We start from the raw sequence: 22656 nt of genomic DNA, 5'->3' as shown, positions 1-22656 counted from the left end.
TATAAACTGTAACTAATCTTAATTATATAGGACTAACCTATGTGTTAGTATATACAGTTTTCAGTAGTTATGTATCAGGAAAACTCCCGTAGAGGCCTGCTCCAAGGCTTGACGTCTTTATTGTATTATTAAGCCAAGTTGGACAGTATAAACGTGTTAACGAGAGAATATAATATAATACATAATCTGTATAAGACATAGCTTTAAAAATTATTAGAGTAAGATGTCAAAAAAACATAATTAAAAATATTCATTATTCTGACAGTTTTTTATCACATTTCATATGTGATAAATTCATTCATTCATTCATTTAATTGAATCGCGGATGATGACATGTTTGTAAATGATGTTTTCGTCTATGTCATCACAATACTTGGAGTTTAATTTCGTAGCAGACTGACTTTCGTCGAGTAAAAATATTGTGACTTTGTGTTAGAAATTAACACGCAAAATCTTGAAGTTTGTTTACGTGTTTATGTGTTTTGTTATAGAATAGGACACCATCTTGTTTAGACGGGCGTTTTGGCGGCTTCTTGTGAATGATTTACAATTTGTATAGAGTCTATAGTCTATAGTTTAATGCAGTGATTCATCATACATAAATTTTATATAAATAATTAATATAAATGATACGTTTTAGTATTTACTAGGAAATTTTTAACGAAAAACAGTAATTTTAGACCTCACGAAAGGTTCAATGGGTCATATAGACCATTGCTGTCACCATTGGACTTTGTAGGGTACCTTGTAGGGAACAAAACGTGTCATCTGGCGCTCACCGCTTCATCTGGGCAGTCGGAAAAGGCCTTGGCGTAAATATAATGTGTATATAGCTAGTCTTAGTCGATCATAATATAACGATAAGACAATATTAGTGCTGAAACTCACTTTAATAATTGCAGAGTTTCTACCAGCACGTGTTCAACGGTTGCTACGCGGTACTTCTATTCGTGGTGGTTATTTTCTTCCTGATCTACGGCGTCGAAGTATATTTCAAGGTATTTATCCTAATATTAAAGTTTTTGAATTTTAATTTATATTTAGTTTGGAGCATGGCAGCCATTTATTATTATAATATAATGAATGGCGCTACAAACTTTTGTAGGCCTCAGATTTTTGTTTCTGTTTCGTAATCATTTGTTAATAGGCAAGTAGGTGATCAGCCTTCTGTGCCTGATGCACGCCGTCGACTTTTTGGGTCTAAGGCAAGCCGGTTTCCTCACGATGTTTTCCTAAACCAAGACCTAATGTTAAATGCGCACATATAAAGAACATCGAACCTACGACCATAGGAATGAGAGTCGCACACTGTCGCCACTAGACCACTGCTCTTTAATTTTATCATAATGTAATTAAATTCCGTCTAATAATTTTATTACAGGCGATATATTTAATTATTATGAAAATTTAAATCTTCGTGAAAAAACACGTAATTTTTTTGTGACCTTTTACTTGATTAATCCTACAGCTAGTTATCATAATAGCTATTCAAATTATAACCGCGAATAATATGCTTTTGATGCGGCTTAAACAGTATAGTACCTACAATAAAAAAAGTTTTTCTGGTAATTTTTTTTGGCTTTGGCAAAAAATTATTGTATTTTTAATTTTTTGTAACATTTATGTTAAGCATAATTGTTGTATATTTTAGAAAATATTTCTTGTAACAATACTGTAGGTGTAACATTGTGTATGATGTTATATACTTCAAAAAATAAATAGCTTTTAATACCTACTTTTTGGTATATACAATAAATACATAATCAAAAAACTGATGAATTAATTCATATAGTTAAATCTGTTCAATAGTTAAGGTGGTATGCAAATTATAGGGAGTTTGTAATGGTAGCTGGGGTGACCATATGCGAAAATAAACACAATAAAATTAGCTGGCATTATTTTCAAATATAGTAAGAGGAAAATGAATTAAGATGCGCAATTATAATGAACAATAGATAGTGATGGACCATTACACCGTTTGTGGTTTAAAATTGTACGATAATGTCGTATTGTCTTTGGAACTTCTTAGCACAGAGCATGGAGGAAAAATAAATATTTTTACTATAAAGACTCCTAGATTTTTATCTCCAATTTCAACAGACTTCTTTGGAAACAAACACCGACCACACCACATCATATACAACGCACAACGCATTTTCTTTGTTTAACACTTTTTCTTTCGCAGAGACCCTTTAAGAAAGTCTTTTCCACTTCCGCTATCATTTCAAAAATTCACTAAAAATCTCAAACAATATCTTGTCAACATCTCCCATACAGAAAATATTCTTATTGTGCAACTATTTTTAATTATAAATTTGTGGTATGTAGAAATAAAATATCTTTCTAGCAATTGAGCCATTGATATTTTTGAAGTGAAACTTTTTATCGGCGTTGGAAAAAAATACTGTAACATTATTCGGTTACGCGTCACATTTTTCCGTTACGCGCCATCTTTTTCTTGTCCCTACCAGGGTTGATTGGAACAGATTCGAAGCCATTAATAACAAAAATATCATAACGATAACAATGATAGTAATAATTCTATTACAATTAATTAAATTATGTAATAATCTTAGTAGTAATAAGGTAAAATGAAATAATTGTATTATTTGTATTCATGTCTATGATAATAAAAGCCTTTTGTTAAACTTTATCTTATTTACCTTTATTTAACTAATTTCTGTCAAGTTCTTAAAGAAGTTTCACTTCTTACATGTGTACACTTACATTTTTGTTTTGATAACATTATTTAACATATAAAATATTTATTTTCTAGAATACGGTCACAATTTTTTTTTTATTTATCTTTCGTTAGATTAGAAAACCAAATAACGTATAAATTATAATTGATGCAACGGTTGGCCTTATCGCTAACAAGCGATTTCTTTCAGGCAACCCTGATTTACCCAGGTGGGTTGCCTGCATCAATAAATTTTGTAATGATACGTTAGATTCACTATTCAATCTTTATATTGACAGCTTCGCGGTGAATTCTTGCGCGAGACTAAGGTGTGTACAATCGTAACATCGAGACCTGGTCCCTCTTCAGCCGCTGATGGTGATGATGTACAGGATACACTGGTCAAGCAGGTCAGTCTCTTGGTATTGGTAACATTACAGACGATAAGTATTAGCACTTTGGTATCGGGATTGCTCTCACTCCAGGCACTTTGTTACTTAGGTGGTAAGGCGTACAATTACAACAAATCGGTGTCTCTGTCATTCTTATGTAAATTTCAATATAAATGAACGTGACAAAACATTCTTTTCATGTACTGTTTTATAAATTTCTTATTTTAACTTACTAACTTGTGTCCTTAAAGTTTTTTTTTTTAATATTCAGGGCGTCCAAACGGACTTAGCGGAGGTGGACGGAACAGTGGATCCACGTTCAGTGAACCACTCCCAATTGCACCAATCCCGTTTGGGCCTCATAAGTCAAGCGCTGATGCTGATCCTCATCGTTGGCTTCCTCGCCTCTGAGACATTGAGCGAATTTTGGAAAGCCAAGTAAGTCATGTTTAACTAAGTCCGTCTGTCGCATTCTCGTCTGCGGTGTCAAATTTGACAAACGTGTTTTTTTTTCTACTAAAAATTAGTGTGATACATGATTTACAATCTAGCCTATACAATAACTATGCCTAATAATTAATATAATAAAAATAAGCCTTTATTACAAAAGTAGGCCGAGGGTCAAGTGGAATGCGGCGTAAAAATATTGAAACACCACTCACCAATAGTCCTCAGTCTCTTCAGCCGTCTCCGTGGGAGAGGACCATAAATAAAAGTATAGTGAAACCTGGTTAAGTGGGACCTGGATAAATGAGAAACCTCTATTATTGAGAGTTGCAACGAAGACCCGGTTCTTTTTCATTAAATTACCTCTGTTAATGGGACTTTTTGAACCTGGTTAAATAAGATTTGAATTCTAAGACTTTTTCGATGTTTACCTCTATAATTGAGACTCTGTAGCTCAATTACCTGTATAAGTGAGACGAATTAATCAGGTTTCAACACGTTTTGACGTGTTTGCTCATACATTTCTCGCCGTCTTTCGCGCATGCTTTGATTGTCAGTACTACATATCTCATGTTTTGCTAGCAACTAGCAATCAAATACAAGCAAACATTACCGATTACTTTAAGTCATAAACTTTACCGTATTTTTTTTCGACGCCAATACATTATGTATGTACATTCATAATAATAATAATAATAATTAAGCCTCATTTATTCCTTGAAAATTTACAAAATAAACACACACATAATATATATATATATGTATATATATATATTTTTTTTTTTTTTCAAGGACCTCTTATTGAGTATAGGCCTCCTCCAATTGGCTCCATCTCTCTCTGTTTTGAGCATTTTTCTCCCAATCCTCTCCACCAACCTTCTTAAGCTCGTCAGCCCACCGTGCAAGAGGGCGACCACGGTGTGTCGCATGTCGCATGTCGCACGCATGTACATTCATACCTACATTAAATTCATAACATCAAAAATACGCATTTTTATTAACATTTTCACCTCTGTAAATGAGACAACTATAAATTTAAACGTGTTTAATTGGAAAACTGGATTATTGAAAACCCTCAATAATTGGTACATATGTCTCGGTCCCTTGAGATCCCAATTAACCAGGTTTCACTGTATAAGCACAAAATAGCGGAACCGTAAGCAAACGAAGCGCAAGCGCAAGCACACGCGTGACCTCGCGTCGGCGGTTTTGTCTTCTCTAAAGGCGCGGGCGCATGTGTAATGGTCCCCTCCTCCTACACTTGCAGATGGTAAAAGAGAAAGAAGGCTGTTTAGGGAATTGGTGCGGTAAGGATAGGAAATGTGAACAGAGAGGACTATAGGTGGATGGCGTGAACAACATACATTTGATTTAAAAAAAAAAACAACTTAATAACTAATATTACGTTTACTTAATTTTCCTCAATACTAATGAATAGTTTACACTAAGTTAATGTTCATTAACAGTTCCAATGTTCTATAATTCGTGTATCCGAGATAATGTTTAACGAACATTATTTTTCTCATTACAAAAATTGTATTTTATTTACATGAGAAACTTATATACGAGCGTGATACGCGTCAAAATTTCAGTCTAGTAGATTCACTTTGATACTACACTAGTTCTTTTTATTCGTCTTGTTTGTGGTATATTAAGAAGTTAGGTTGCCTGAATATTCATACGCCTATGTAGCCTGTTTAAGCGAGCTAAGGCGTATCGATATATGTTAAACGTTATATGTCATATTATTAAATAATACCTACATATTTGTTAAAGTCTCCGCAAAAAATAAAATGGCGACCTTTGGATTTTATTGTCTTTAATCTGTTTGGCCTCGAATCTATGCATTGACTGTTTCCAAGGGAAATCGCCACTGCTTGATGATGATTTTTTAAGAGACTCAATATCTACGTGTCGTTTCGAACAGGCCTAGATGAGGTCCAGTCTTCAGCTCTTATAAAGTCCGGAACGTTGGTTTCCAGCCAAGGGTGGTTCGTGCCTTGTGATCAGATGCAGAATCCAGCTGTAAAGGCAACGTTTTCATTTCAAAAAAAATGTATTGCTGAGAGGTTTTAAAACATCCAAGACTGCATCTCGGCCCTTTGGCTGAAGTTTTCTCTCCTTTTTCACAAAAAAATGTAGTTTTGTCATTCCTTGATGAGACACGCCCCACCAAACTATAACTAAAGCAGGATGATGACCACGTTGTACCTATACAAGCACTTGAGCAGCTTCTTTAGAACTGTGAGCGTTCACTTTTATCATTTTGCTTATTGTGTGTTCTAATAAATCGTGATGTTTTTCCATCGTTAAAGAGGATATTTCTGTGCGTGCGTTTGGATCAATACACTCTCTTTAATTGTAAAGATTGAGTTAGGGCATGTCCTGTATCGAGGATAAGCACCGAGCTTCAGGTCTTGTTTTATAATACGTGATAGAGTCCTAGAGGGAATCTTCATTTCTCGCGATAGTATTTTGTGCTTCCTAATGGGGTTTCGATGAATTCTGGCTTTATCAGCATTAACAGCCTTTGTAGTTCCAACAGCACGCGGCCGCCACGATGTTTTCTGGTCGATAGTACGATATACGAAAATACAGCTGATACCAAGCTTTTGAAGTGTCTGGAATATGACTGCGGCTCCATACCCACTTTGAGCAAGGCGATGCCTGCAATCCTATTTTCTTTAACAGCCCATTCCATATTGTAATTTGATAATGAACATGGAAAAATATGTGGAATGGCGCAAAATCGAAAGAATAAAATAATATACGTGTTCCAAATTAAAAATTATTTAAAAGTTTTTATGTACCAATATTTATTATATTGCCAGACTAATTATATATTATAAACGTTTTTAATATTAAGGAAACCTCTTTAAAGGGATAATACTTAGTCCAAACATTTTCAGGGTTCCAGTGGTATCTCGCAATTGGCACGACCTGGTCTTCCGTTTAGCTGAAATTGGTGTCACGCTATGGTTTCCTTGTGTTCTGTGGAACTGTATGGCACCCGAACAATTGTGGATATTGAATCCGAGACGTCTGCTCGCCAAGCAATTGGACGAGGCCAGGCTAGCCGATTTACTAGGACCCGGGAGTAACCAGGACAACAAGGTGGGTTCTATTTAACTGTTATCATGTAACTACTAACTATTTTTTTTCAAATAACATACTAAATATTTTAATCTAATAAATTAAATTTAATAAATTTTCTAAAAATGGTTATTTTTTTTTAATTTTCGTTTAACTCTTGATGTTTTCTATTCAAATATAAGACACTTCTTATGATGGTGTTAAGTGTTGTTTGCGCTGGTCTTCAGCTTTAATGCTTTCAGTGTTGTTATGTTCTTCATTTGCACAACAATTGCTTCTTCAGACCACATTGGTAGCCCTGACTCATCCTAGCACAGATTACCTCAGTAAAAAATATGTATTGAATCTATCAAAATATCTAGACTTATGGATTGTGTGTCCATGCCGAATTATTTGAATTAATTCGTCATTTCAAATTAAAACTGAATTTGTTTCATAACAGCCGGGATCCATATCTAGGTTTGACAATCGTTATTCTAAACCATCCAGGGCGCCACCCAAACGCATACAAATAATAATTCAAATCGGTTAAGAGGAGTTCAGTAATATATACACGCGCAGTAGAATTATGTATAGAAATATAAATTTGATTTATATTACATATTCTTTATGAGTCCTTATGAGAACTAATTGAATCATGAATACCGATTTGATCGCGTGTGCATATGTCCGCATTAAAATTAATCATAAAAATACAGTACAAAGTAATAATTAAAATTATTAAAAAGAAAATCAAAACCAATTTAAAAAGCTTGGTCGCTGTGGTTTGCGTCTTTTACGCTAAAAACGCATTTCCTAGAAATTAAAATAATTAATTATGTTTTTTTTTCTTAATATTATGGCAATAGTGAAAGGTAAAAGTAAAAGGTTGGGAAACTACAAAAGAAAACCAAATATGTACTTTGCATATCAATGAAATTGACAATTGACACTTGTGGCATAAAAAAAATAAATTCAAAATCGTTTATTCATATAGGTAACACAATGTACACTTATGAAAACAATGTCAAAAACAGAACTGTATATAAAATGCTATTGTTAAATTTACTTCCAGTTACATACATGAACAAGTTAACTGATGTTAATTAACGGTTTAGTTAACAAAATAGAAACAGTATTTTATGTGGCAAGTTCTCGCAAAATTTAGTTCAAATACTTCGGCATAGAATCCAAAGGAAATCCAAAATTTTCGTAGTTGTACCTTTGTCAATACCATGGTCTAATTGAATCGCTGAAAATTGTGTTGACATGGTTTCGTCTGCACGCCTCATAGTCGATTGTTCAAGCTTCGCGGAACCATTTTGGGCAGCAATTTTTTCTGGGCAAATGGGCCTTTACTTAGTACTCATAATTCTCAGCTGGAGCTATATAGGATGACATGGCACCAAAAATGGCGTCTATTTCTGGCTGTGACGCGTAACTGGTTCACTATTTGCCGGGTACTGTACGTCTCTTTCGTCTATCGATTCCCTCCAGTGGCTATAGGGGGTCTACCAAATCCTTTGGTGAGTGTACTAATATGTGATGTATCTGTAATAATTGGTCCAGAAAGGAACTCCTCCCGTCTTGTCTAAGCCTTTAAAAGTAAATGCTTTAGACAGACATAGAAAAGTGTTGGCCTAGCGGCTTCAGCGACTCTCATCTCTGAGGGTCGAGCTCCGGCTCTGCACCAATGTACTTTCCATGTGTGCATTTAACATTCGCTCGAACGACAAAGCACAACGAGCCAATGTTAAATGTTCGAAGATTAGACTCAAAAAGTCTTACGCGTGTTTCAAACACAGGAGGCTGATCACCTACTTGCCTATGAGACAAATTATCATCAAATCAATCGGAAATCCGATGGCCAGACCTAAAAAGGTTGCATCACAGATTTTTTTTAAATCAAGTAATTGTCGCCCCCATTGTATATTTATGATGTAGAAGAACACTCCAACTTCACTCCACTTCAGATTACATGGCTTTAATATGATTTATTTAATTTATATACATTTTCAGAATGTGGAAACAGACTCCCTCGTTGGTAGCATCGGTTCCGTCCGTGATTGCTGGATTTGCTACGACAGCTCACGATCGGATCCCCTGATCAGACCTTGCCGATGCACGGGCGACGTGGCTGCCGTTCATCATGAGTGTTTGAAGAGATGGCTCATTGAGGTGAGTTGGAAATTGTCGAAACTAAAATTAATTGTCTATATAAACCACTCGCGATTTTATACGAAATAATGTAATGTTAATTGCTATGAAACGAATGAATTCAATATAATATTTTTTTTTATAGATTTTAGTTATGTGTTCTTTTTTGTTAAAACACTTTTTTACTTTACCCTCTGTAGGCGTTTTTTATTGTTCTATAGGGTTGCCTGTAAGAAATCGCTTGTTAGCGATAAGGCCGTTGTATAACTTATGTAACCTGCTTTTTTATATGTATGTTTTTGTATAAGGCGACGTAGTGTGGATAAATAAATAGCAGTTGAAGAGAGTTGCCTACGTCTGGCTATACTCTCGGGGCGTAACTGCCATGATTTAGTTAATTGCTATAAAACGAATAACTGTAATGTAGAAGAGAGTTGCCTACGTCTGGCTATACTCTCGGGGCGTAACTGCCATGATTTAGTTAATTGCTATAAAACGAATAACTGTAATGTAGAAGAGAGTTGCCTACGTCTGGCTATACTCTCGGGGCGTAACTGCCATGATTTAGTTAATTGCTATAAAACGAATAACTGTAATGTAGAAGAGAGTTGCCTACGTCTGGCTATACTCTCGGGGCGTAACTGCCATGATTTAGGTGACTTTCCCCTTCTTCTTCAAATGGTGACTTTCCCCAGTATAATTCGTGAAATAGAACTAATTTCAGTGTACGACCAACTAGGCTCCAGAAGATAAACCACTCCTTATATGGAAATTGTATTCGTTTTTACAACAAACACCCAAACGAAATTCGATAATTATCAGTGAATACGAACGAAAATAATCAATAACGCTTTTTATAATTGGGATTGTTTTGCTCCAGCTCAAACAGTTTGTATGACTCAATACTTAGCGATTAAAAAGAGTGACGGAGAGTTTCTTGCCAGCTCTTCTTGCCCGCACTACGCCCTTGATTTGCTTAGTATAAAAGTAAATTTACAATTAGTTTAACTTCTTTTTGACGTTCATATGTTTACTTAACACCTATATGTATAAAGATATTTTGAGTTTGAGTTGGGTAATCGCTACGCTTATAAAAGAAATCCTGAGTGAGCAGTGGGCTCTGGCTCGTACTAACTAAATACGATAAGATTATAAATTTAGTATATCAAAAGTTCACTGATGTTTCTGAAACAATTTACGAAAATACATACATATTACGTAGAGTTTTGGAAAGGTTGCATTTATCTATTATATTACAAATTGTTTATAGATATTGCGATATTAAGATCTATCTATCTCTGGGCTTAGACAGCTTATAAGTTTATATATTTTTTTAGAGCTACGGCACTCCAGACAGTATGAAGTGCAAAGTTTGCAACACGCCATACAACGTTGAAGAAACTAATAGGTAAGGGACAGGGGTATGCTATTGTATATACAAATATTATATTTATAATATTTTAGATAAACAAAAAAATACTTTATTATTTTTTAACTTACAAGCAATTTAAACACAGTTATTTAGCTAATTAGACACTGGCCAACAGTCCATATATGTATGTTAAATTTTAACTACACCAGATAAATCATGTTTTTTAAATAAAAATTGTAGTGATTGTATGTGACCTACATCAACCATTCCTTAATAAAGTCGTGATTTACTGAGTACCAGTTAAAATTTATTGTTTTCATCAGTGTATATATATATATAAATTTAAAATGATATAAAATGTGTCTAATCTAATATTAGCTATCAGGTTCAAAGTCACCTAGGAGTTCAGGACTTCGAATTCGAATTTTAGGCCCATAACTAAAGAGCATTGTAGCGCCACTGATAATGAACTGGTAGTGAATTAAGATGGTATCAGCCCATGTATTTATGAATTCGAAAATGTATCTTAACACTGCAATATAAAGACGGAATTTGAATATTTTTGTTCCAAAGTTACGTCGTCCTTTGTCGACACGAACTGTCATTTTCATATAAATTAAGTTTTGTCTAAAACCACAGGCTACTATGGGAACGCGGCTTCACGGGCGTCCACTTCCTCCGTATCACGTTGGCCTTCATCTGCATGTCGCTGTCGGGTTTGTTCGCGTGGGGCGTCGTTCAGCTGTACCCGTCCCCCGTCGCACGCATTCTTGGAACGGGGGGAGCGTTGCTCGTCTGTTATGTCGCCGCCAAGTAAGTATTTTCTGGATATATATATTTGAAATTGTGTCTCTCTTCTTCTTCTTATCCGGTACACCGGTACAGATGTAACGCGCTTTACGAAGTTGTCTCTCTATTTTTGTATTAAAGAGAAAAAATATATTTACATTTTTTTTTCTTCAATTTGGTATCCTGGATATTTTTGCGATATTTCGTACAAATTTTGGGGGATTTTATCCGATATCCGGATTCTTTTTTGCCCCAAAATAACGTAAATTAAATGGATTATAATAACCCAATGTATTAATTTTAATTGTCTAAAATGCATTAAAGGTATACAAGTACTTACTCGTATGAACGTCAGAAAATGAAATTTACATTGACTAGCAGTTCGCAAGTCAAGGGCGTAGGGCGGGCAAGAAACTTTCGCCACTCTTTTATCATCCCTTATCACAGCTAGCCAGAGACAAATTGAAGTGCGAAGTGTCAGCTGTTAATCTAATGCTAAAAATCTTGTGTCGTAGTTAAATCTGAGTCTTTTTTTTCTAGGTATCTGGGTTTCCATACTCTAACAGCATATCGTCGCGCAAGAGTTGCCTCAATAAGAATTATCACCGAACCATTAGATGACGCCGAGCCGCAGCTGTGCACCATCAGCAAGACAGTTACCGTCGAAATTGCCTCAAAAAATGTCCTCGAACAAGCACTGAAGGGTGAGAAATGATGTGTTAAAACGGCATTCTGTTAAAAAAAATTTAAAACATCATTTAAAGTACTGGAGTATTATTACATTTTATCGTCAAAACATTCGAAGTGGTTTTCATAAAACTCCATAATTTTTATTAAAATGCATAACAGAATTGTCGTGTGACCGAAAAACAACTGAAAGGTTTAAATAATTATAACCATAAATGCAGTTATAACTTTAACGTCATTGGTTAACGCTAAAACTTATTACGTTAAAATTTACAAGTGGTAATAACGTAAAATCGTTGCAGTGGTATGTTGCCCCAAAATGGTAATAATGTTTATGTTAGTAATATTGTTGCAACTTATATTGCGTCAAAATGGTAATAACGATAATGTTAATGTTAGTGATACCGTTGCATAGTTATATCGCGTCATAATGATAACGTCAATATTAATGTTAGTAATATAGTTGCAACTTATATTGCGTCAATTTGGTAATAACGGTAATGTTAATGTAATATCGCGTCGAAATGGTAATAACGATAATGTTAATGTTAGTGATACCGTTGCATAGTTATATCGCGTCATAATGATAACGTCAATATTAATGTTAGTAATATAGTTGCAACTTATATTGCGTCAATTTGGTAATAACGGTAATGTTAATGTAATATCGCGTCGAAATGGTAATAACGGTAATTATTAATGTTAGGAATATCGTTGCAACTGTATCAATGGGTAATGTAAAACGGTAATGGTTAAACTACAATTGTCGTAACGATCGGTAATGTACAAAAGTGATTGTGATAGTTCTTTCAAGCTGTTTTAAGACTGTCGAAATTTGCCAAATTAATCGGTAAAAAGGTTATCGTCTTGATAGCTGTTTCATTCCTTTTTTAGGTAAAATAGATATTGATTGAGTACCAATTAGTTTTTGACGCAGTTTTTTTTTAAAAATAATTTGTTAAAATTAAACCCATTTATGAATTTATGTGAGAACTGTTTAAGTTGACAGAAAAATGTTTGATGTTATATCCATATCATTGTATATAAGAAATACCGCCATATTTTATCAAGTATTATTAAAAGTAAACTTGTTAGATGGCACTATTGTGATCTTACGTAGAGGGCCAATTCTTTAGGGCGCATTCGACCACACTGCTTTCGTTCTCAAGAAAAGAGCGAACTAATTATTTGAAAGGCCGGCGACGCACACGCGAGCCTTCTGCCTATTTGACCAATACTCTTTAGGGCGCACTCTGCCAGATTGTTTTTGTTCTTAAGAAAAGAGCGTACCAAATCATTAAAAGCACGTCGACGCTTTCGCGTGCCTTTTGCCCCTTTGTCCAATCCGAACAGAACGTTTTAGTACTCAAAAAAAGATCGTACCAATTTCTTAAAGGCCGGTGACGCACGCGCGACCTTTCTGTCCGTTTGTCCAACTTTCTTTAGGGCGCCTTCGTCCGGACTGTTTTGGTCCTTCCTGAAATAAGGCCGCCAACGAAGTCGCGAGTACTCTGCGTCTGCCCGTTGCTCCCAGGCCCGTTGCTCCCAGGCCCGTGTTCTGTGAGAAAGATGATATAAAGGCCTGAACTTTCCATTTGGATATGTTCTTAGCATCCTCCATCCTCACCAGAGACCATGTCGTCATCCCATCGCTTTTATGGTGTCCCCGCGTTTGTATTTCCTTGAGGTCCAGAAGTGGGATTGAAATTAGGCGCAGTATACCTGTTTGTAAAGGTAACATTGAAATCGAGACTGCGTTAAATATGATTTCAGTATGTCATTGTTTTGGTCGAATGCGTTCTCAGAGGCTCAAGAGAAAATCTCTTATAGTACAAATTAAATGTTCTAGAAAATTCGCATTGAAAAATTGGTATCCTCTACAGATTTGTGTAAGTTAATCGCTTTAGATACATAGTATATCTATTGCATCGTTTCTCAATTGGGGGGATTGTTTTAAAATAATAAGTACGGACTACATATAGGTACAAGACTCGTAAAATAGCGCGCTATGTACATATTATTATAATTACGTTTTTACGTAACTTTTTGCTTTGGTGGGTCGCGATATAAAAATGGTTGAGAAACGATGGTCTATTGGTATGAAGCTACATTATTGTATAATATTTTCAAATATATTTGTCACATCTTGGAGTCAATTTAAAGTCGCTACTGATTCGGAGGGTAAATGAGCATCGACCTTTAGAAAGAGATAGCTAAATATAGTTCGTATTTTAATAATCATAAACATATATTGAATAGTTCGTATATTATATTTCAATTGTGTCGTGATTTATATATTTTTATAGTCAAATTAGAAATATTTTAAACCAGATTCTTTCTCATACTAGAACAAAGCTATTTTCTCGCTAGCTATGGCACGAACGTGTGACAGAGATAGCGCTTCGTGCGACGCCCGTCTCTTTCTAATAGTCGAAGTGCATTGTTTTTGTCAATTATAATAAGTGATTAACAAGTTAATATTACATCACTTAGTTTGATATCACAAAATTTGTGCCAAAGAATTAACGTAATGAAATACGTAAAAGGTTAAAATACGATTTGAAATTGTTTATTTATTTTTAGATTGTGTAATTCCTAAATATTTGATAAACCTTTCGAAGATTCTAAACAACCGTGATAATCTAAGGTTTATGCCTGATTAGCTAACTAACAGACTTAACTTATTTTGAATGAAAGTCCCATATACATAAAAAAAACAGTTAATTTGCGCTGTTTTATCGAAAGTATTGTATCTCTTTTCATATTAACCTAAATACAATAAGACAAACAGAGATGAAAAAATTCTTTACAGATACCGGCAAACATCTTGAACAAATGTCCTTGCCTGCGCAGATGCGATTTTTAGGGAGGGGGGCGGCGACGAGTCGATCGCGTGATTGGTAAATCAGTGTACGATGCGCAAACTTTCCCCCACTCCCTTGGTTAATGCTCAAGAAGTTTGCCGGTATCTGCACAATTACTGTACATGAAGCATAGCGTGTGCTAATGTTCGGCTCTGATCATACCCAAAGTCCTATTGCACTGTTCAGCTATAATACTCATCTGTTAAACAGTGTTAACGCTGTGATGAAAAGTGACAGATGTCTGGTAAAAGCAGTGTGATAAAACAGGTAAAAAGGTAAGTCAAGTTGATCATAAATTCTAATGGAACAAATTTTTTCTTCGAAATTTCGATTTTCTTATTGACTATTTTTGAATACATAATTGTGTGATTTTTTGTTTTGGTTTAATGGAGTTAATAAAAGTACCATTGGGTACAAAAATGAAAATAAAAAAGACAGTATATGTATAATGTGTCTCTCGAACTTATTTTATTTATGAGTTACGACACTACTACAGACGGACCAATTTAATACATCACATTTGACATCTGACAGTTCAGTCTCCGAAAATGACAACTGTCAAGCTACATAAAGTGTTCGCTCTGTCGAATGGACAGTGTTTATATGAAGAATGCTTCAGTGAAGGTAAATCGTAAAATTACCGAACTGTAATCAGAAAAAAATAAGCCATTGTGGAGTTCTAACTCAAAAAAAATAAACTCCCGCCTTGCAAGGTTATTTTATGTGTCAAATATGATGTATCGAAGTAATGTTTATTGAGTTTATTATTTCTTTAAATAATTTAATTAAGACATTTATAGAGAATGGTTTGTGTGTTCTAGTACTGAGCAGGCTGCCTAGTATATAACAATAAATATACATATATAAAGGAGCAGTCGAATGAAACAGTGTGAATACAAATATTTATCAAATGCCCATTCCAAAAGGTAGTTTCATATGGCTAAGAATGTGCAGGAAACTCCATACTAACTCGTTTAAAATAGATTTTTAACAATATTTTGTATTGATTTGATAATTATATGCGAAGAACATGTACCTAGAATAATAACATATGCGCATAGTGTTATAAAAACAATGCAGCAGTTAACTAAATTATTATATAGTTACATGAATCCGACATACATGCTGTTTTATTTGACAGCAGATAGAGCTATATGTTACATATGTAATCCATATCTAAGTTATTTTTGTACTCTTTAAATTAGTGCTAGTGTTGTTAAGTAGTTTTGACGCTAAAAGAAATCGGCTGACATATTTGAATGGTTTGCTTCAAAATTGCCTGTTATGTGTATCAAGTATTAAACTTTGTTAGTTATATGTTTGGGAAAGCGTATATTTATAAATGAATGAAATCTTAATTAAATTAGAATTTAGTATTGTCTTTTATTTAACTTTTATTAATTTAAAGAAAACACTGTTTCAACGGATTGGTGTTATGTATTATTATTATAAACTTATAATTGTTTTACATAATTTTAAATATTTTTTTCCGACGTTTCGAGTTTTCGTGGGAGGTGACCACTTCAACTAGAATTCCCAATATTTAGTGTCCACTTAAGCGTGACTAATGCCAAACGGATTTGTATGAAAATGGTCACGTGGTATAGCGTGAGCTAATTTTATTGCCATACGGACTCGCTCTTTTGCATTAAGAGATTGTGTATGTATTAATAAATACACACATATAACACAATAGTGTATAAATAAACAACAGATGAGTTCATAAAAAAAAAATACAAATTCGTTTAGCGTTAGTGTATGTAAAACAATTCCATTGACACATGATTCAGAGTTGGGACTTAGGATGAGATTCCGAAAATCATCAGGGCCAGATTTAGAGGTATGGCTATGAAGGCTTCGGGGCAACAAAGGAGTGGAGACCCCATATTATTTTCCAAATACAATGAACAAACAAGTCGAGTTTTTCAATCAATAATTTATTGTGAAACCAAGTAGATTTAGTATTTAACTAACATGTAAAAATATATTAAAAGAAGTGGTTTACTAGTCGGAATTTAAATCATTTTTTTTTTCGAGGTCTAGTTGTGGAGGCCTTGGGGCTGTAGCCCCAGTTGCCCTTCCCTAAATCCAGCCCTGAAAATATATGTCAAAATCTAATACATTTTTTACCAATGCTTGCGCGATACAAGTCAAGTAAGTGTCGATTCTGAATTAAAGTAATATCTAAACATATTGAAGTATTTATACTATTGTCGTTAGAATATTTTTTCAAAAAACAACGGCTCGTGGCAGTTACGTAGGTATTTGTATTTAGATACAATACTTAGTAGTCGCACCAGAAGAGCGGTTCATATAGAGACAAGTCAGCCGATGTATCGTGTGAAGTATGTTACGCAATAAATAATATTGTATTTTGATCTCTACATTTGGGAAATTTGTTTTATATATTGTAAATATAGTTTGTAGACTTACCTAGTGAGTGAATGGAATGGAATTACACGTGTCCAGTACATAAATGTGGCTTTATTTTAATGTTTAATTCCCTTTAATATAAATCATTGCTATCACGTAATGTGGATATTTCAAAAAATGTTAATATATATATAACGGCAAACCTAAAGCGTCAAAATCACTCCGCGTTGGTCGGTTTAGCTTGAGTTCCATACAATCATACACTTCATTACACCCTTAATAACAATACGCGCTCAAATAATGTTTGTTTTTAATAATAATAATTTATTGCAAGAATATGGTACAAAAAGGCGCGCAAAGGACGGACGGGCCATTGTCTCCTTAATAAACATCTTTTCGTCCTAGGCGCGACAGACAGCCCCTTGTGCAGAGGCTGTTTAAGCGCAGAGGAATCAGTCACCCACGTAGTCCTGGAATGCGAGGCTGTGGCTATTCAACGTACAAAAATCACCGGAACAGTGAGGTCGCTCCGCGAAGCCTGTGAAGTGCGCGGGAGACTTCTGTGCTTCTGGAAGGAGTTAGCCTGGCTAAATTAGCCAGGGCTTCTACGCACAACGGACCGACTACGCGTCTAAGTGCGGAAATTGAGTCCACCCTACCTTACCTTACCTTGTCTTTAAAGGATTTTAACATTTTACATTATTTGTCATATTAAAATTGGTCAATTATTATATTTTACACTGTATATGATATTTACTAGTGATTTCTATTGATTCACATATATATCTTACGCTAGCATTATATAAAGTGTAGTTTATACATTTATATTGACTTAAAAATTATTTATTCATATACCTACCTAACACAATCAACACAGTTGAACTTCAATAAGGACATTGAACTTAACATTATAACAACTTAATGCTTCTATATTTACAGTTATTATTATAGTTTAGACCTTTTCTTTACATAGACGACACTTTTAATTAGGCATATTATTTCCAAAATGTTTCTAACCATCGTAAATCAATCAAATATTAATGGCAGAAAAGCGTTTAACGTCTATTAGCAATAGACGTGCGTACGTACGTGCTCACCATACATACTAAGATTATTGCGGGTAGAACACGCACATGCCTGATTTTATTTTATACAATGTGTAGGTAATATGACTGATGACGTAATCACCAAATGAGAAAATCAAAGACCAGAGAGCCTATGTTCTTGGTCTCCAGCAGTCTTTTCTATTATTGTAGCGACGTCCTATTGAAAAATCAAGTCAAGGCAAAAATATATTGTCCACGAGTACGCCGCATGGTCAGCAATGACATTTAAGGGGATATGACGATCCTTAAGTGTCTACAACACCGATCTCATGGTAGTGGGAAAGTCTACGAAGCCGATCTATAGAGATATTTATATATAAAAGTTTTATTTTACTTAGCTTTTAATTACTTCCTTTCAGATTATTAGATACACACTTACGTTCATAATCTAATCAATATAATTACATATTCTACTTTACAACAAATATATATTTAATACATTTTTATATTCGTAACATCACGTTACGGAGTTTTGGAGTGATCAACAAATGTTTTGGAGTGCCGACTCGGAATAGGCCAACATACCGATGCCCATGGGTAAAGCAGTTCTCTTTTTAATTTTTTTATAAAATAGGGGGCAAACGGGCAGGAGGCTCACCTGATGTTAAGTGATACCGCCGCCCATGGACACTCTCAATGCCAGAGGGCTCGCGAGTAGATCTTGGTTGGTTATATACGTTCTATAATACAGTCTAACATTTTATTGTTCTATCGTCAATAGTTTCCACAGCACACGCGATTACAGATTATAAATGGATAATTTGTGTCATTTTTAGTATCCTTATTTTTTTTAATGTAATATAGCCTATATAATGTGAGTCAGTGAAAATACATATAGTACTCGAATGGTGAAAGAATTTTTGAATTCGGTCCAGTAGCATTTTAGTCAAACATAGATAAAAAACACAAATGTTTCCTTTTTATACTATCAGTATAGATTATACTCTGTGAACCGACGCACGCGCTACGCGTGCAACAAAATGCGAAAAGTGCTTAGCAATATTATGTGCGCTGCATTCCTTTACTCATTACTTTGTTGCAGAGTTATTTTGTTACGATAACTTTAAAAAAAATTATTCACATATTTCAAGCGAAATATTTTATGTATATACATAATACATATAATCAATATCGCATTTACTTCGATAAGAATTTATATTCTCACTTTTTGAGCGGCTCGATCCCTTGGCATTGCGTAGAGATGTGGGGTCTCTGGGGTTCATCATCTACGGCATTCACCATGGTTTGTCATTCAATTCATAGGTGTTGTTCGAATTAATCCCTGCGCCTGAGTTTCAGCATCGGACGTCAAGGCAGAATACAAAATACCATCAGTATCATCTCCAACGTCCGTCATTCCTCAACTGAGCGTTTCCTAAGGCAGTGTCTACCGCATACCAATAGTATGTGGAACCAACTGTCCACTGCAGTATTTAATTCCGAACCAATTTCACTAAGGTCCTTCAAGAAAAGAGCGTATCAATAATTATTAAAAGGACGGCAAGGACGGTGTCACTTAATATCAGGTGAGATTCCTGCTCGTTTGCTATATAAAAATATATATTCACGCATACCATACACCTTACAAATAGCCAAAAATTTGTTCTTGGTCTAATGAAAATGAATATACATAAATGGTAGATTGTCTATGTTTATCATGGACAAACTATACAGAAGTCGCTGGCCAAAAAGATTTTAGAAAAAATTATTCTACTTTAGATAAAATTAACTAGTAAAAAGTTACTATAAATGTATAATAATATCTACGATCGGGACGTTATTAAAAATGAAAGGCTGCGTTTCCAACGACTTTGAAATTTAAAAAAAAAACTAACATATTATGTATGTATCTGTTCTGAGTACGTATAGAGTACATATCAATTATCTTTTAGTATAATTCTTAAATAAAAATAAATCAGTAGCGCTACAACCTTTTCAGGTTGTTAGATTTCTGAACCTGTTTCTTGATCATTCGTTAATCGAATAGGTAAGTAGGTAATCAGCCTTCTATGTCTAAAACACGCCGTAGACGTTTTAGATCTAAGGCAAGCCGGTTTTCTTCAATGTTTTCTTTCACCGTTTGAGCGAATGTTAAATGTGCACATAGAAGATTCCATTGGTGGATAAGCTAGGAACGAACCTACGGCCTCAGGGGTGAGAGTCTAATCTACTAAGCCAACACTGCCTTGTATAAGCTTACGTATTAGTATAAAACAGACAATAAAATTGAAATTGAAAGCAACCTTATAAACACAGTAAATTTCTTCTGGTACACAGGGTTCAAACGCACGCTTGAGAGTCCGAATAGTTAAACAAATTTTCTATCAAATCGCAAATTGATCACGCGCTAGACTCCACGAATATTTATTTGTCGCACGATGCATATATCTGCCGTGCTTGCCAATTTCAGATAACGTGATTATAATCACGTACTTTTATATTATAATAACTTATATTACTTATTTCGATCTTCGCCGGCAATAATTCCTCACTAATTGGTGTAATAAATTAATTAATAACGATTCATAAATATTCATAAAATGCAATGTACGATTTGATAATTTAATTTTATCATTTCTGAGTTCAAAATGCCAATTTATTTATACCGCTTATATCCAGTGAAATGTTATTTGGATAATTAGTATACGTGAAGTGTGTGGTATAAAATCATGAACAAAGGCTTCACGGTGAGTAATAAGAAAATTTATACTATACTTTGAGCTGATCTTTTTAAAAAACAGTATTGTTACGCCTACCTGCTAGTAAAATCTAAAATTGTAATAGTTTTGTTGTACTATTACTTTATAGTCTTTTGTAACATTTGTGGTTATCATATTTATATCATATTTATACTGTAGATATAGCATTATATATGATGTGGTGAATCGAAAGAAAGATATAAAAAACTTTAATAGCATAGGACAGGTTGGCAAGATGTTGTTTGAGATTTTTAGTGCATGTATGTAATGTAAGTTTTGGAATGTTAGTGAATATTTTGTTTCGACGTAAGTGGTTAAAGATGAAATGGCCTCGGAAAGAGGAAAAGCGCTGGGCGAAGAAACTGAGTTTTTTGAGTTGCTTATATATAGGTTTGCCTTTTCTGAAGTCATAGTTTCGATCCCAAGCTGTGCACCAAAGGACAATCTTTCTATGTGCACATTTAACGTTAGCTCGAAAGGCTAAGGAAAACATCGCGAGAAAACCGGCTTGCCTTAGACCCAAAAAGTCGACGGCGTGTGTCAGGCACAGAAGGCTGATCACCCACTTGCCTTTTCGATTAACAAAAAATCATGAAACAGAAACAGATCTGAGGCCCAGGCCTATAAATGTTGTTGCGCCATTGATTAATTTATTTAATACATAGGTTTGCATTGCAGCGAGTGTTTGTTACCAAAAAACTCTGCAATTATACTTAATATAATTACTTGAAAGTTTTGTTGTGTTGTACAATTTTGAAGATGAGTTGCGAAAACGTTTCCTATATTTTAAGAATGACACTGTAATGAATAACTAAATAATATGTCTGTTAAATTAATTTAATTTTAATTTTCGTAGTTAGTTTTAAAGTTAAATAACTAATATTAACTGATAACTAATAGCTGTGCTGTCCTAAAATATCATATATTATTTAAAACATCTTCTCCCCGCGTTGATTTGTGTGTAGCAATTAGTATAGTATAGGTAAAAACTAGAATAATAGACTCCGCCTGGTTCTTTATTTTACAATAAATGAGTTACTTATCACTTTCATAAATTGTATTATTCTGCTGTTTTGTTTCTTTAAACAGATATTTTTAAAATTTATAATATAATTCATACGCTATTTGAAAATATTCTATTAACAGTATTTATTTAGTTAAGATGACGCCATCAAGTCTTCAGGCAATGTTTAATTGGGTATAAACATATATTTCATTGGGGCCCCTCTTTGTCAACATGTCTCTCAATTCAGCGAGTTTGTCAAGTCAAGTTTAAGGCGTAAAGAAAATATATATTTAAGAATTTACTTTTAAATATAAAATTTCTTTCCTCCAACTTCGTTTTTGTTCCCTTTGGAGTAGAGACTCTTGGGATCGTAATACGAACTTTTTAAATTTGTTTTAATTTTTAATTATTTAACCCATAATTAAAATTACGCTCTATGGTCGATTTCAGTTAATTAAATGAAATTTATTGTCTGACGTAGTCTGTGAACTTTTAATCGTATAATTTAATACGCGGGAAAAGAATTCTAGATTTTTTAAATTGATTTTTATGAATTCTTTAAAACCGATGTACAAACCATAAGAATCGTGGGCATGCTCTCTCTCACCACCATGTACCACTCTTGCTCCCTTTTTACCTCCCTAATGTTTACTTATCTCTTATTCTTATTATCTTACTCATCTCTAGGGTAACCCAGTCTCAGTTAGATTGAAGTCACACTTCGAGCTGGCCAATCTAAACAACGGATCTCAACTTCATCCATGTACACATGGTAGATCCGTTATGTGACAGATACAGTTTTTTTTATAACATAGAGGGGTAAGAGAGCCAATGGGACACCCATAAAAGTTCGCAAACGAAAATGCAGAGCGTGGAAGATTTCCAGTCACCAAGATGGTGACTGGGAATGGAAAATGGAGAAGGATGACTCCTAGAAGTATTACAGCTCGTGCGTCGATGTAACGAGACAGCAGAGGTTCCAAACAATTAATTATAATAGTCTATCGTAGTA

The 22656-nt window shown here is 34.3% G+C and overlaps 2 protein-coding genes across 7 annotated transcripts in view; both read left to right on the top strand.

The window, feature by feature from the left end:
- LOC123707574 overlaps positions 1–13130 on the top strand; it is a 61676-nt gene extending 48546 nt beyond the window's left edge. For 2 of the 3 annotated variants that reach the window (XM_045657729.1, XM_045657730.1), the window contains exons 6-14: positions 903–998; positions 2980–3090; positions 3344–3510; positions 6429–6633; positions 7971–8117; positions 8611–8769; positions 10086–10156; positions 10760–10933; positions 11450–13130. In XM_045657729.1, the coding sequence (XP_045513685.1) occupies positions 903–998; positions 2980–3090; positions 3344–3510; positions 6429–6633; positions 7971–8117; positions 8611–8769; positions 10086–10156; positions 10760–10933; positions 11450–11624 (1305 nt within the window). In that variant the 3' untranslated portion in view covers positions 11625–13130. The remainder of the gene's footprint in view (positions 1–902; positions 999–2979; positions 3091–3343; positions 3511–6428; positions 6634–7970; positions 8118–8610; positions 8770–10085; positions 10157–10759; positions 10934–11449) is intronic. The other variant, XM_045657732.1, reaches the window with a different exon arrangement.
- Positions 13131–20571: 7441 nt separating this feature from the next.
- LOC123706890 (sodium-dependent neutral amino acid transporter B(0)AT3) overlaps positions 20572–22656 on the top strand; it is a 42646-nt gene continuing 40561 nt past the window's right edge. For all 4 annotated transcript variants that reach the window (XM_045656471.1, XM_045656472.1, XM_045656469.1 and 1 more), the window contains exon 1: positions 20572–20626. The gene's annotated coding sequence lies outside the window, so the exon portion shown is untranslated. The remainder of the gene's footprint in view (positions 20627–22656) is intronic.

This window comes from Pieris brassicae, chromosome 3 (assembly GCF_905147105.1).
Source record: "Pieris brassicae chromosome 3, ilPieBrab1.1, whole genome shotgun sequence".
In the NCBI taxonomy this organism is placed as follows: Eukaryota; Metazoa; Arthropoda; class Insecta; order Lepidoptera; family Pieridae; genus Pieris; species Pieris brassicae.
This window is presented reverse-complemented; position numbering and strand designations above follow the sequence as displayed.